Source organism: Myotis davidii, unplaced genomic scaffold (assembly GCF_000327345.1).
Source record: "Myotis davidii unplaced genomic scaffold, ASM32734v1 scaffold205, whole genome shotgun sequence".
NCBI lineage: Eukaryota > Metazoa > Chordata > Mammalia > Chiroptera > Vespertilionidae > Myotis > Myotis davidii.
Genome location: NW_006297573.1, coordinates 2,076,960 through 2,091,696, shown reverse-complemented (window position 1 = coordinate 2,091,696; position 14,737 = coordinate 2,076,960). Strand labels below are relative to the sequence as shown.

Here is a 14,737-nt window from a genome sequence, read left to right as displayed (position 1 = left end):
TTCTTTAAAGCACCCACCACTCGTGCTTCCCACACAGCCCAGGGAGCCATTTGCAGAACATCCCAGCGCCTCTGCCTGGAAGCTGAATGCCTCACTGACAGGCACACAGGGGAGGGGACAGAGGGCTGCTGTGAGGGGCTGGGGCCCAGAGCTGGAACTGGAGTTGAAATAACTGGCTGCAAAGACCCCTGGGTGGTGAGGCTGGCTCTCTCCGCCCCTACATGCTGCCAGAGGCAAACTCCTCCCCTCTGAGCAAGCTTGGAAGAATCAAGATGGACTATAAAGGATCGTTTTCCTGCTCTTTTTTGACAGAATCCCATAGCCCTCATCTTGTAGGTTTCTTTCGCTAAAGTGAAAAGACTGGTCAAGTAAAGAGGATTAACAAGAGTCCTGGAGAGAGCAGCTTGATTGAAGGGGAACTGATTTCCATGCCGTGTGCTTCTAAGCTGGATTCCAGGCAAAGGGACCAAGAGCTTGTTAGTTCTGGAGAGAAAGCAGCCATAGCAAGCTGGCCAGAACCTCCCCTGATTTCCTATCAAGACAGTGTTCTCATTGCTTCCAGGTTTAGATCAGATTTTTTTATTATTATTATTGCTATAAAGGAACACGAAACTAACTTTGGGTGATCAGGAAAGGCTTATCTGAGGAGATGACAATTGCGCTCACACCTGAAGGAGGGGAAAGCAAGAGAAGAGGATTCTGGGTAGAGAGAATAGCATATCAATATGCATTTTGGTCAGGAATGAGCCTGGCTTGCTGGAGGGGCTGCAAGGAAGCTAGAGTGGCTGGTGCATAACCTGCTGAGGAAAACAGTGCAAGGGGAAGTTTGGGAGATGAGACAATGCTGGGTCATTAGGGCCTAGGACTAATGGGCATTAGGGCATTAGGACTTCCGGACTTGCCCTGTGGTTCCAATGCTGTCCTGGGTCCTTTCTAGCAAAGTAAAATCCCTCTGTGCTTTAGACTTTAACCTACAAAATTTTTCTACCCAGAGGGAGAATGAAAGACTGCCTTTCACGGAGGGTTAAACATCAGATTATAATCAGTAATGATAATCCATTACACATAAAGTACTGTATCTGTTTTTAAGCATCACACACACACACACACACACACACACATGCAAATCAGTTTTAGAAAAATTTCTTTTTATAAAATGTAGTTCCTAGAATTTTAAAGTTGGGAAAGATAGGAGGAGAACTTCTCATGCTGTAAGGAGGAAACGCAAGTTAGGAGATTTACCTGAGGTTCCAGCTGTTCATTAGAGTAGCACCTTGGAATAGAAATATAATCCCAGTGACATGTGTGATGGTAAAATGTTTAGTAGCCACATTTAGAAGAACCAGGCAAAATTAAATTTAATAATAGATTTCACATAATCCAATATGTGAAACATTAAACTTCAAGAAATTACTACTAAGTTATTTTAAGTCCTTTTTTTCATACTAAGCCTTTGGGATCCAGTTGTGGCTGTACACTTACACTAATCTCATTGTGAACTGACCACTTTCAGGTGCTCAACAGCCTCAGGTATCTAGTGTCTGAAGCCTTGGAGCTTCACAATGGCCATGGAGTTGAGTTGGGTCTGAATATAAGCTCTTTCTTAAGTGCTCTTCCCCCAGATCATACTACCCTACCCTTGGGAATAACAGAACATCTGCAGTGAGCAGTATCTGTGCTAGAGTCTGTGAGGGCACGTCACACTTTATCCGGCGCTTGTGACAACCCTTTAGAGCCAGTGTCACTTTCCCCCTTTTCCATAAGAGGTTATAGAGGTTCCAAGTGCTTCTGTTGTTGACAGTGGCAGGAAAACGTCAGTCCTTTAAAGAAAGCGATGCTATCAACATTGGGAGGATATGGCTAGGGCCAAAACCTGCTGAAATTGGGCTGTATTAAACACCACATGGCTCCCCCCGCAATTTCACCAGAAGTTCCTGCAACCAGCTGCCAGTTTTGAAAATGAAACAAAGGATGGATGAACTGCCAGAGACTCCAGTCCCAGAAGGACTGTCCTTTAGCTTACCAAGTACCGAGGTTCCTGTCCCAGTCCACCCTTATCTTGCCCCTTCGCCCACTACATGCTCCAAATACACATAGTAAGTTGCACGAGGAAAGGACTCAGCTACCCCTTTCGAACTAGCTGTGAACTAAGCTCTAAGCCAGGGGTGGGCAAACTTTTTGACTTGAGGGCCACAATGGGTTCTTAAACTGGACCGGAGGGCCGGAACAAAAGCATGGATGGAGTGTTTGTGTGAACTAATATAAATTCAAAGTAAACATCATTACATAAAAGGGTACGGTCTTTTTTTTTTTTTTTTTTAGTTTTATTCATTTCAAACGGCCCGGATCCGGCCCACAGGCTGTAGTTTGCCCACGGCTGCTCTAAGCTACAGGCCAGTCAATAGTGTTTAAATAGACTCTTTATGTGCCATGGAAAATCAAGTAGAAGAGAGGGGGAACAAGAGGAAGCAACCACTCCTGAACTAGAGAACCTGGTCCCAGCCCCTTGACAGTTAAGTTCTCAGGGAAGAGGGGCATTAAGGTGCTGAGGCCAGCACGCATCTGTCTATTGCGACCATGCAGACAGCTGTCCTATGGCAATCCATAGATGTGTTTCTTGGCCAGGAAAACCATCTTAGGTGATAGATACCAATACCGTCACCCACAAGTGAGCAAAAGGGAGCTCAGAGTCACAGTAACTCCAGAACCCATGTTCGTGAGGACCAAGCTGTGCATTTCCCTACTATGTGCAAAACTCCAAGGCTGTGGAGAAAACAAGCTCTCCATTTAAAAAGCAAGCCAGGCCCGGCCAGCGTGGCTCAATGGTTGAGTGTCAGCCTATGAACCAGGAGGTCACTGTTTGATTCTCGGTCAGGCACATGCCCAGGTTGCTGGCTCGATCCCCAGTAGGAGGCGTGCAGGAGGCAGCCAATCGATTCTCTCTCATTATTGATGTTTCTATCTCTCTCTCTCTCCCTCTCCCTTCCTCTCTGAAATTAATAAAAATATATTTTAAAAAAATAAACATAAAAAAGCCAGCCAGGGCAAAACTACCTCCAAATCTAGTCTGTGAGCACAGAGAACTAGTTGCAGTTGGAAGCGGGCCTCGGTATTTTTTTAAAGTAGTAGGCTCCCTCCCTTTCAGCTACCTGGGGCTACAATTTCCAGCCCCTTCTCCAAAAGAAACATTTGGCTTTCTGTAGAGAACCTCTGAGATCTCATGTGACTGAGAATGGAAGAAGGGGATAAGAGGCCTTCCTCACACCCCACCCCAAGCCCCCTGGGGAAGCTGAGGTTGGGCCCCTGTGGATCCATGTACTTTAGGAGGCCCTTGGTTATGAAGCATTTGTTTCAGACATTACCCCCTTACCCCATCAATAGTAGCTTTCATCAGCTCTTCCCCGGTGGTCTTGTCTCTTTTCAATTTCATTTCCTGTTTGAAAGGTAACTGTTTAGTGCCACTGACTGCACTGGGTTAAGAGAAAACCAGGGCCTGAGTGAGGCTGGAGAGCCAGGATAGGGTAGGATTGATGGAAACAGAGTGGCAAAGTGAAGAGAATGGCATTAAAGAATATCACGTGTTGGATTTTATTTTGACTGCTCCCCCAAGTGAGAAAAATTGCCCTGCAGGAGCAGGGGATAGAAAGGCAAGGGAGATAGTGTCATCAGCTGCATAGAAAGGCAAGGGAGATAGTGTCATCAGCTGCATTTGGCCTGAGGCCTTGGTGGGAGTCTTGGCACTACCACTCACCAGCTGTGCCCCACAGCCAACTCCTTTAACTCACATGAGCCTCTGTCATCTACCTGTTCTACTGCAAAGGCTGGTGTGAATTCACAGGATGTATGCAACATGCTTAGCAAGTGCATCACACCTAGTAGGTATTCACACATAGTAGCTATGAACTGGCGCAGATGCTGTTTGAACCTATACAATTTAACACCAGATTTTCTACTATACACCGGACATTGTGCAATACGAGCATGCCCATAGATTAGAGAGCCCCTGATTTTAAAGAGACAGGCACAAAATAGAGCATTTCAATACAGCTTGGTAAAGACTCTAATCAAGATTGACATAAAGAGGTATAGAGCACATATGAAATATTTAGGGGCACTGTTGGCAGCATGGTCAATGGGGTTGATGAAAGATTTTATTGATTGTCTTTCTCTCTTTTAGAATGTAAAGTCCAACAAAGCAGGAATACAGCCTGTCTTACTCAGCACTGTGCGCCTTAGGAGTGCTATGGGGAAAAGGGGGTGAACGAATGTTCATGGTGATGCTTAAGTAAAGAAGGAATTAGCCAAGTGTAGAACGGGGCTAAAGATATCCAGTCAGAAGAAACTGAACCAGCAAAAACATATCCCTAAAGATATTTTTAGGAAATTAAGAGGCAGGCTGTTGAAACAAATGGAGTACAAAGTATGGAGTGTAGGGGTGAGGAGAGAGGATTCAACAGGGGTAAGACTATGGAAAATCTTGTTTACCAAGCTAAGAAGTATGGCGCTTGTGTGGGTGAACACTCGTGTATAATGCCATTGTGGGCAGTTGCTGGCATGGGCTGATTTAACAGGACCTGCAATTCCTGCTCCAAGCCTAAAATATGCTTTCCTGTGAGACTGCCAAAGTACCTATGATTTTTTTATTTTATTATCAAGCCCAAAGTAATAACCACATTAACCAAAAACAGCTGCTACTTCTTATTCTCCAATTAGTTTATCAGATTTGCTAGCCAGATCAATTTTCACAGCAACCATATGAGGTAGTTACTTTCATTAGCTCATTTGACAAATGAGGAGACCAAAGCACAGATAGGTTGAGTGGCTTTCCCAAAGTCACACAGCATTCCAGTAGTAGAGTCAGGATGCAAACCTAGTTACCTTGGCTACAGAATCCATTCTCTTAACCACTGTTTTATTTCAAATGTATCTTCCAGTTCACAATTTCTCTCTTCAGTTGAATGTATCCACTGTTTAACCCATTTGATGAATTTTTCATTCCTATAACTTTTTTAATTCTAGAATTCCTATTTAGTTCTTTTAAAATGTCTACTTTTTTGTCATATTATCCTGTACTTGCCCTATGGTTTCTATTCCCTCTTTCATCATCAAACATTTTCTAACATTTATACTATCAAATTCATCTGTTGCATTTAGTTTCTAAGATATGAACTTCTCCACATGTTTGATCTGCTGGCTCTCACTTATGGTGGAATTCTCTCTCTCTCTCTCTCTCTCTCTCTCTCTCTCTCTCTCTCTCTCTTTCTATTAATCCTCATCCAAGGATATATTCCCATTGATTTTTAGAGAGAGTAGAAGGAAGGGGGAGAGACAGAGAGAGGGAAACATGGATGTGAGAGAGGCACATTGATTGGTTGCCTCCTGTATGCACCCTGACCAGGACTGGAAATCGAGCATGCCACTGAGGTACGTGCCCTCCACCAGAATTGAACCCAGGACCCTTCAGTCTCGGGCCAATGCTCTATCCATCGAACAAAATGGCTAGTGTGCATTTTTCCTCTCTTGCATGCATCCTATCTAACAAAAGAGTAATAAGCAAGTTGACCATCACTCCAACACACAAGATGGCCACCCCCATGTGGACATGAGATGGCCAGCAGGGGAAAGCAGTTGGGAGGGACCAGGCCTGCAGGGGAGGTTCAGTTGCGGGGAACCAGGCTGGCAGGGGAGGGCAGTTAGGGGCAATCAGGCCAGCAGGGAAGCAGTTAGGCATCAATCAGGCTGGCAGGGGAGTGGTTAGGGGCAATCAGGCAGGCAGGGAGGGAAGTGGTTGAGAGCCAACAGTCCTGGATTGTGAGAGGGATGTCCAACTGCCCGTTTAGCAGTCAGACATCCCTCGAGGGGTTCCAGATTGGAGAGGGTGCAGGCGGGGCTGAGGGACACACCCCTCCCTCCCCTGCACGAATTTCGTGCACCAGGCCTCTAGTAGTACATATAAAAGTAAACTTAACATCAGCAGGAGTTTGCGGCCGTTGTTTTGATTTTTTTTTAATTTTGATTCTGGTGTGAGACCCACATGCACTGAGATGTTGAGACACTTTTATGACCTGCTTTTCAGTATCTCACAGTTCAATTAATTCCAGACCAAGTTTTCACGTTATCTTCTTGGCTTGTGGCTTGTGCACTATATAATAAGAACCCTGAACCCATCCATACACATGTTTAGCATAGGTTTGGTTTGGATTTCTCATGGGTGATCCCCATGACCCAGGGTGGCTGACAGACTTCCATAGTGGAAACCTCAGCAGACTCTTCCTTATTTCATGCTCAGCCTCATCATTCCTCACTGAAAGCTAGCTACATAGGCGGTTGTTGGCTATGGCCTTAACGCTCATCCCCACTGGGTACTTACTGAAACTCCAGCCCCTAAGAACCCTACATACTGCCCATATTTTCATAGTACCTTTTGTTTAATTCCTTCTCACTAATCATTGCTCCATTACTGAGCTCGCTCTTTGTTTCTAGCACCTGGGATTTCTACTTTTTGCATATAAGTCTGGCAATGGATTTTTTTCCCATTGTATATTTTCACCAGCATCTCCCTGTGATCGGCTGATATGTCCCTTGAAAACCTAGTCTATCAAATTGACCAGAAGGTTATGATTAAGCACTTTGATATCAATCTTTCCCTTATGGAGGACAGAGACCTTTGTCTGATTCATCTTTCGATCCTAAGTCTTGCAGTGCCCAGAACAGAGTAGGCAGCAATCAAGATTTGATCAATGAATGAATTAATTAATCATCTTTTCTTTCTAAGTGGGAATGAAAGACCATGCAATAATGATCTTCTAGACAAAGAAGATACCAAGAATCCCTGGAAAGCCATCCATGCTCTCTGGAAGGTCATGCTGAACATACAAAAAGTTTGAGGCCTGCCTGAGTTCAGTCCTTTGGCCTGTAGGTTCATAATACTGACACTACTTCTCTCTTGAAGGGCAATCACTGCTAATTACATGCTGGTCTAGCAGAACTATGAAGGCTGGCAGGCTAGGATCTTCACAGGGCTCTGCTGCCTTTCAGCACACACTGCTGTCCCTTCATAGCCACCCTTGGAACCTGATTAATAGCATGTAGGAGGCAATAATGTCATTTTTCTTGTTGGTGCCATAAGGAGCTGGCCAATTAAGTTCACATTTTTGGAGCACCTGACACAGGGTAGGCACAGAGTTAACGTTTAGTGTGCTTCATGTCTTCTTCTCCATTAAAAACAGTCCATAAATGTTTGTTGAAAATCTGCCTCCTGGGTACTGTGCTTGGTGCTGGAGGTGGAGAAGAGTAACATACAATCCCTGTTTCAAGCCTTAATTAGATAAAGAATTTCCAGATTAAACTGAATAAAAACTTACTCTAAATGTCCTTTGATTTAAGGTGAAAAGACATCTCACCTCATCCTGCCACCCTAAAATACCTAAGAAGCATAACCAGCAAAATAATTTTGTCTATGACTACGTTGTACAGTTCTCTCACCTCAGAGAAGAAATACACTCCCAGTAAATATAAAATAGAGAGCTGATTATCAAAGGCAATTTTTTATTTGTTTTTTGGTTAATCCTCACCCAAGGATATTTTTCAATTGATTTTTAGGGAGAGTGGAAGAGAGAGGGAAAGACAGAAACATTGACGTGAGAGAAACACATCGATTGGCTGCCTCCCGCATGAGCCCTGACCAGGGCCCGGCCAGGGATGAACCTGCAACCAAGGTGTATGCTCTTGACCAGGATGGAACCTGGAAGTCTTTGGTCCACAGGCTGACGCTAACTGGCTAGGGCTCCTCAAAGGCAATTTTTGACAATGAGTTTTGAGTTCCTTTTATCATTATAATCCCAGAACCTTGAATCGTGCCTGAACTAAAGTAGAAACTCAGTAAGTCTGTTGAATGTATTGGCACACATATATGTGGGTGTGGCCCATCCATCTATGTCCCCAGATATGGTGTGGCCCATCATTCCACACATATTTATTGAGGATTTCCTATGAACAGCAGTCTGTCTGAGATCTTGTGATGGGGACAAAGACAAAAAAAAGAACAAGATATCTTACCTATGAGGAATTTCTAGGTTTAAGGGTGAGGTGTCTAGGTATGTCAGTCACCATGACATAACATAGAAAATGCAAAGAGAAAACCATGGAAATGGGCTATGGGAGTTCCAAAGGATAGGCCACTTCCTGCAGAGGCAGAGGGATTAGGTAAGACTGGCTCATGGAGACTTTATGCTCAGACTTGAAGGAGAAGTAATTTGCCGCCTTGTAGAGGGAGAGAGCGGGTATTGGCAAGGAAGGAAGGGCCAGTCAGATGGGAAGAATGACTTAGACAAAAGCAGAGGGTCAGAAAAGCACAGGCTATATAGACAGAAATATAAATTTGGCTGGAAATGCATAAAGGGGTATGGGGGAGACTAAAGAGAAATAAGGCTGGAAAAGTAATATGAGACCATGGCAGGGGCTTTAAATGTGTCCTGATTTATCATTCCAGGATAGAGGCTCTCTATAGAGTAGCCAGTGCTTAGCATATGGCCAGGCTTCATTAACACTACAACAACCACATAGTAGGAACCTGCTCCTCACGCGCACAGAGGAAGCTGCCATCTGTATGCGCAGGCAATTACAAACACTTCACATACTCTGTCCTGAACCCTGCAAGCGTATCAAATACTCACTGTAAAAGGTCACCCAGCAAACAGCTCTGAGCAATCCTGGCTCAGGCAGAATCAAATCCCCTAAATAAGATCCACTAGATGCCGTGTCAGGAAGGTCAGCAACAACCCTATTTCACATCTTGAAGCGTTTTCACCATGTGGAACATTTTAGGGGAAGAAGGGAGAGGAAAGAGACAGAGAGAGAGAGAGAGAAGAAAAAAAACCCTCCAGAAAAAATAGAATTCCAAGTCATTAAATGTGAAATGATCACAAAGTAAGCAGGGAATTTATTTTGGCCCCCACCTCTTTCCAGTGATTTAAAAAGCAGTTGATTTCAAAGTAGCTGTGCCAGGGTTCGAACTGGAGTTTCATGCCTCCCTTCCTCCCTCTCCCCCAGTGGGTCCCCACTGTGTACCTTTGTCGAGCTCACTTGAAATGTTCCATGATGAGGTAGGCACTAACTCAGCAGTGACTGACAACTCTGTTTCTGAAAAGAAAAAGGAGGGAGGGGAGAGAGATGAGGGCAACGTTAACCTCAGTAACTTATGGGCTGTTAGAAGCATTACAGGAGATTTCCTAAGGCCCTGCCTTCTGAGAGTGACCGCTGCCATTCCATACTGTATTAAACAGAACGGCTGCTCCCCCTGCCAGGCAGAGGTGCCTGCGTTGGAGAGGCTGTCCAGATGAACAATCTGTAGGCCAGATTGGAAGGTTGTTGTGTTTGAAACACAGGCTTAGAAATTAAAATGCAAATATTTCATTAACGAAAAACCAAACCTGCAAAAATGATCCACCATTATTAAGCATAAGCTCTCTCATATCTTGTTAGAAGGCCAGTCTTATACGGATATATTCAACAGTCCTCTCACGAAAAATAAGGAAGGCCAATGTTGCTTTGGCTGCTGATTTCATTCGTGTTTGTGAATTTATAGCATTTGTATTCCTAGAGAAACCCATGCCTCTATAGTGAAACCCTCAGTCAAGACAAAAGATAGCATTTGAATACGGAGAGCTATCTGTGGTTAACTGAACTTAAAAGATAAATTTCAAAACCACCATAAATTAAAGGCAATATGCAAATCAACAAACTAAAGGTCATAATATATTATGAATATTTTAAAACTCCTCACTAATATGCTGTAATAATAAAATGATCACTTTGTTGTTTTTGCAAATGTAAGCCATGACACCATCCTACTAGTACATTTTCATAGGACTGCACTAATCTCCCCTTAGGTGACTTCTACACACACACACACACACACTCACTCACTCACTCACTATGTTATGAAACTTCAGTGCTGTGCAGGATCTCAGAGTGCCCAGAGCCCTAGGCCATTAGAGATATGGTACCCATGCTGTAAGTTCCCCTTCCTTAAGCTGGTACAGACATCACTCATCAGTCATGGCCCTTCTTGTCTAGTAAACCTGGGATCTGCCTTGGCGTCTTTTCAACACACTCCTCTAGGCAGCCACTAAGAATGCATCTAAGTTGGCATCTAAGGTGAACTTTAGTAAGTGGAAGAATTGGGATTCAAATCCAGGTCTGTCTGACTCTACCACCCACACACAACTCCCAGCAGCCCATGCTGCCTAGTACTCAGGTCTGTGAAACAAACCTGAGTTGCTTTTCACCTCACCTCTCCCTTGCTTCACCTTTTCACCTAGATAAGCACACTTTCCACATTTCCTTATTTGCTGATGAGAACTGTCTGCCACATGGCTGTAGGAGCCACACGCCACCGTCAGTGAGCTTGGCCAAGGACAGGATGTTTACCTGCGGAGACCTTGCAGGGGCCCACTTGTAGCTTGTCTCCTGAGTCTTCGATCCACCTGCCACACACGGCTGAGACAAAAGGGTTGTTTGGTTTGTACATACCTCTTTGGTTTGCCTCTTTCCTTGTCCACGTGGGAAAGGAAGCCAGTGGGAAAGAAAGTACACAAACCATACATGCCCTCCCTATTTCATGTGGCCCCTGTCGCCTCCTACCTCCTGAGGGGGGGAGAAAAAGCATTGATTCTTTTAAGGGTACCTGAAGTTGGACAGGCTGTATGACAGAGGTCTTAAAGCACCTAAAATTCCAAATATGAAACCAAAAAGAAACATTTACCCAAATAAGAAAACTGCTTAACACAACACCCCAGGAAAAGACTGTGCTTCTGCTTCAGCCACTTGTCCTGGGAAGAGCATTTATGCAGGTGACCCACCAGGAAGAGCTGAGTGTCTACACTGCAGGGCCCTCAGAGAATGACTCCCACCCAGTTCCACCCTGGCCCCATCCTGATACCACCCCCTTGGCGTTTTGAATAATAATAGCCCCTTGTTTGCAGTAGCAGAGTCCACTGTGGTTTGCTTTAGAAAAAGGCTCATCAGCCCAGCCAGTGTGACTCCATGATTGAGTGTTGACCTAAGAACAGGAGGTCACGGTTCGATTCCCGGTCAGGGCACATGCCCAGGTTGCTGGCTCCATCGCCAGTATGAGGCATGCAGGAGGCAGTGGATCAATGATTTTCTCTCACCATTGATGTCTCTCTCTCAACCCCCCCGCCAACTTCCTCTTGAAATCAATAAAAAATATTTTAGAAAAGAAAAAGGTTCATCGAACACTCCAACGTGCATGCTTCAGGGAACTTGGGAACAGAAGCATGGTAGCCAAGGAGGCATTTCAAGCTCAGAAGATAAGGGTGGCAAAGTGGTGGGATTAAGACAGATCTTGACAACATTTATATTAAATATTTTCATAGCTCCATCTTACTGCTGCTCACAGTTACATTGCCAGCATTATAGGCTTCATTTTGCAGTACTAATTTTATAGAAAGTTAGTTGTAGTATGTCACTTGGTTTTTCTAACCTGAGTTTGAATATAATTCAATCGCTGATTGAATATAATTTAGGGTTGATGACAAATGAATAGAATCTTGGCACTGCTAACAGTGAAATTGTCCCCATGTGTCCCTGGACAATAATTACCACTTGGTTCATGGGGTACAGCAAAGATCATTTCAATTCACAAGCTCATTAAGGGACTGTGATGATTTGGAGGAATGTTGTTCTCAGTCTCAAGATCTATTGCTTTAGATAACCGCATGTTCAGCTTCTCAGATAAAATGATAATAAAAACAGATCAAGTATTTTGAAATATAAATAATCTCGCTCTGAAAAATATTATCTTGAGCCACATTTGTAAAAGGTTATTTTATGTGAAAAGTTTAGTAATTCCCCTCACAAAAATAATGTTTAATACGCACTGCCCCCTACCTGCCCCATGAAAGGAAGGCTGAAGTTTACCTAAAAGAAATTGAGCACATCTCAACTTGACCTCCATTGATTCCAGAGTCAGCAGCAGTGTTAGAGAGATACATGACCATCAGTCTTGACCCTGCAGTACAAGCATGTCAAACTCACAGCCCACAGCCCACATGCCTCATTTGTTTGGCCCGTGTTAGCCTTTGAGTTTGACATGCTTGCTGTAGTATCTCCACTGGTGGATTCGGCTCCTCTCCTACTCTCACCAGGGCTAAGGAATGAGCTATTTAATACCAGACCAGCAGCTTTTCTTTGTGTAAAATTACTGTGGTAACAGCAAATTAGTATGTGTCAATTAGGGCACAGTATAATATTTCATAGAAATAGATACCTAGATTAAAATACTAACTTCTACCATTTATAATTCTCTGATCATGGGAAAGTTACTTTCTGTAAGATGGGGACAGTAAAGCTGTCTCACAGGACTGCAGGAAGGATTAAATTAGACAGTGGGCCATAGGGTCCTGTACAGTGCCCAGCACAGAACGCACACTCAAGGTTCTTTCACGCTGCCCCCTCTGTCTAGTAAGGCAGATGTAGCCATTCTCCATGTGGACATACTCCAGTTAGCTGCTAGGTCCTTGTCTGGGTTTGAAAGAACACAAATGCCGTGCTCTTAGAAAGATTCTATTTCACATGCCTTACTAATCCAAGCCAATCTTTTCATTTTGTGAGGTTTTCCTGAATTGGTCACCAGCTCTCTCAGAACATAAGTGTTTTATGTGGTTTGATCCAATTGAGGCAAATGAAGCATGTTTTAGAAAACTCCAGCTCTTATCTTTCCTGACCTCGGCGGGAGGGCGCACCATTCTTCTCCCGATTTGATCAATAGGAGCTATTATCTTTGCAGTTTCACTGATGATTGACTTCTTGGCACTGGTTCTGCAAACCATAAGGTTTTGGTATTTAAGCCTGAACAGTGGGAGTGTTATTTGGAGGGAAGGAGAAAAAAAAATAAGCCTTGAATCCTCCTCATTGATAAAAGCCTGCGCTTTCCAAAAGGATTACTGGTTCATCTCAGCAGTTGGCAGGTAGAGACCCAACGCTCACAGGAAGCAGGGGCTCTTCCAAAAAGCACCCGGCCATGCCACATCCTGTCTCCTGGGCCAGCGATACGTGAGGTTACACAGACACGGACCAGCACACTCAGGAGACCAGTGTCCAGCCCAGTGGTCACAAAGGAGAGCGTGAGGGGACAAGTGGCTACCCCAGTGCCTTTCTCGTAAATGTGGCAAAGCCATTAATTTGTTGAAGAAAGAAAAAGATTTTTAAATATACTGACATCTTTGGCATTATTCATCTTTTTACATAGAAGAAATTGAAAAAAAAAAAAAGTTCTCCAGATCTACGAGGCTCTCCTTTTGCTCAGAGATCTTCTCAACAATTCTACAAGGTGGGTAGGTACCACCCTCATCTTCATTTAAAGACTGAAAAACCTGAGGCAGGACATACTAAGGCACTTGCCTACTTAAGTTTGTTGGGGTGGGAATGGCGACTGTGGTCAAACTCAGGGGGTCTGAAGGCAGGGCCAGTGTCTCAAACTGCCAAAACGGGGTGGGGTGGAGGCTGCTCTCAGACTTAAGACCTCCTCAGCCCCAGAAGACCCTGTGAACTTTAAGCTCTTGCAGAACACAGTTTGAGAACCAGTCCCAGAGGCTACACTCCTCCCCCATCAGTGGTTGGTTCCCTAATTCTAAAACCTCAAGAGGATGGTGGGCAACACAAAGGGAGGAGAGGAAGCAAGTCTCGATCACACACAAATGCTTTACCCCCTTGGGAAATACTATCCTTTCTTTAAATCTGCTAAATTAATATTTAAGTTCACATGCAGTTCTTGTATTTAAAGGAATTATGCTACCAAAGCACCATGGCAACGCACATCTTTAAAGTGAATACAAACAGTCTTGAAAACTATCTTACTTGAAATTGTCATACTTGGGGTCTCTTCCATGGAACTGTAGGGATTCATCCATTCATTCATTCGACACATGTGTGCATGGTCATTTCTCATGTATAAGAACTGGGATTTAAAAAGCTTGACCTGGTCCCTAACAATGATCAAGACCCTACAGTCTACTGGGAAAGTAGTAAAAAGACAAGATTATAAACTACGATGGGGCAACAGTAGAAAAGGACAGAAACAGCCTCTCTATCCCATGAGTCATTCCTCCCACCTCATCCCATCCAGACCACAGACACCCAAACTACTGAATAAAATATCATAAAAAATATAATGCATAGCTCAGATTGAAGGGGACATTCTCAGGTGCCCAAAAGGAAGAGAACAGCAAGCGGGAACTGATGCAGAAGGTGCCCTCTGGGCTGTGGGCTGCATTGTCAGTGCTCATTTGAAAACCAAAGATGTGACCAGAAGAATTTCTCCCCTAAAGCCTTCATGAGAGCCTGGAGAGTCCCCCATCTGTGAGAAGGGAGTGGAAACACTTCTCCCAATGGCCCAGACAGCTGCTAGGACCCTTGTAGTCCATCCTGACCTTGAGTAGCATGGCAGGAAATATTGACACAAGAAATCAAAAGGGTGTGTAAAGACCAGAAAGGTCTAAGGTATCTTTCACCAAGTTTCCCTCCATGGTTGTTGTAGGGAGCAGCTATAGTGTCAAGCCTTGGACTGACCTGTGGCAGGGCCACAAAAAAGTCCCAGCTTGGAGGGCAGAACCCTCCTAGCATAATTAAGCTTGACCTTATAGTTCTCCCTAGTTCCTTCCTAGGTAGCTAATGGGCTGTGGGAGGTGCAGCAAGTGCTACCAAACAAGGTGAA

The 14,737-nt window shown here is 44.2% G+C and overlaps 1 protein-coding gene across 1 annotated transcript in view; it reads right to left on the bottom strand.

Annotated features, from left to right (window-relative positions):
- The window catches only part of ROR1 (receptor tyrosine kinase-like orphan receptor 1), a 176,180-nt gene extending 165,649 nt beyond the window's left edge, over positions 1-10,531 (bottom strand). The window contains exons 1-2 of the mRNA XM_006773274.2: positions 10,432-10,531; positions 9,070-9,141 (exon numbers count right to left, since the gene is read on the bottom strand). Coding sequence (XP_006773337.1) covers positions 9,070-9,141; positions 10,432-10,531 — 172 coding nt within the window. The remainder of the gene's footprint in view (positions 1-9,069; positions 9,142-10,431) is intronic.
- Positions 10,532-14,737: the final 4,206 nt, after the last annotated feature.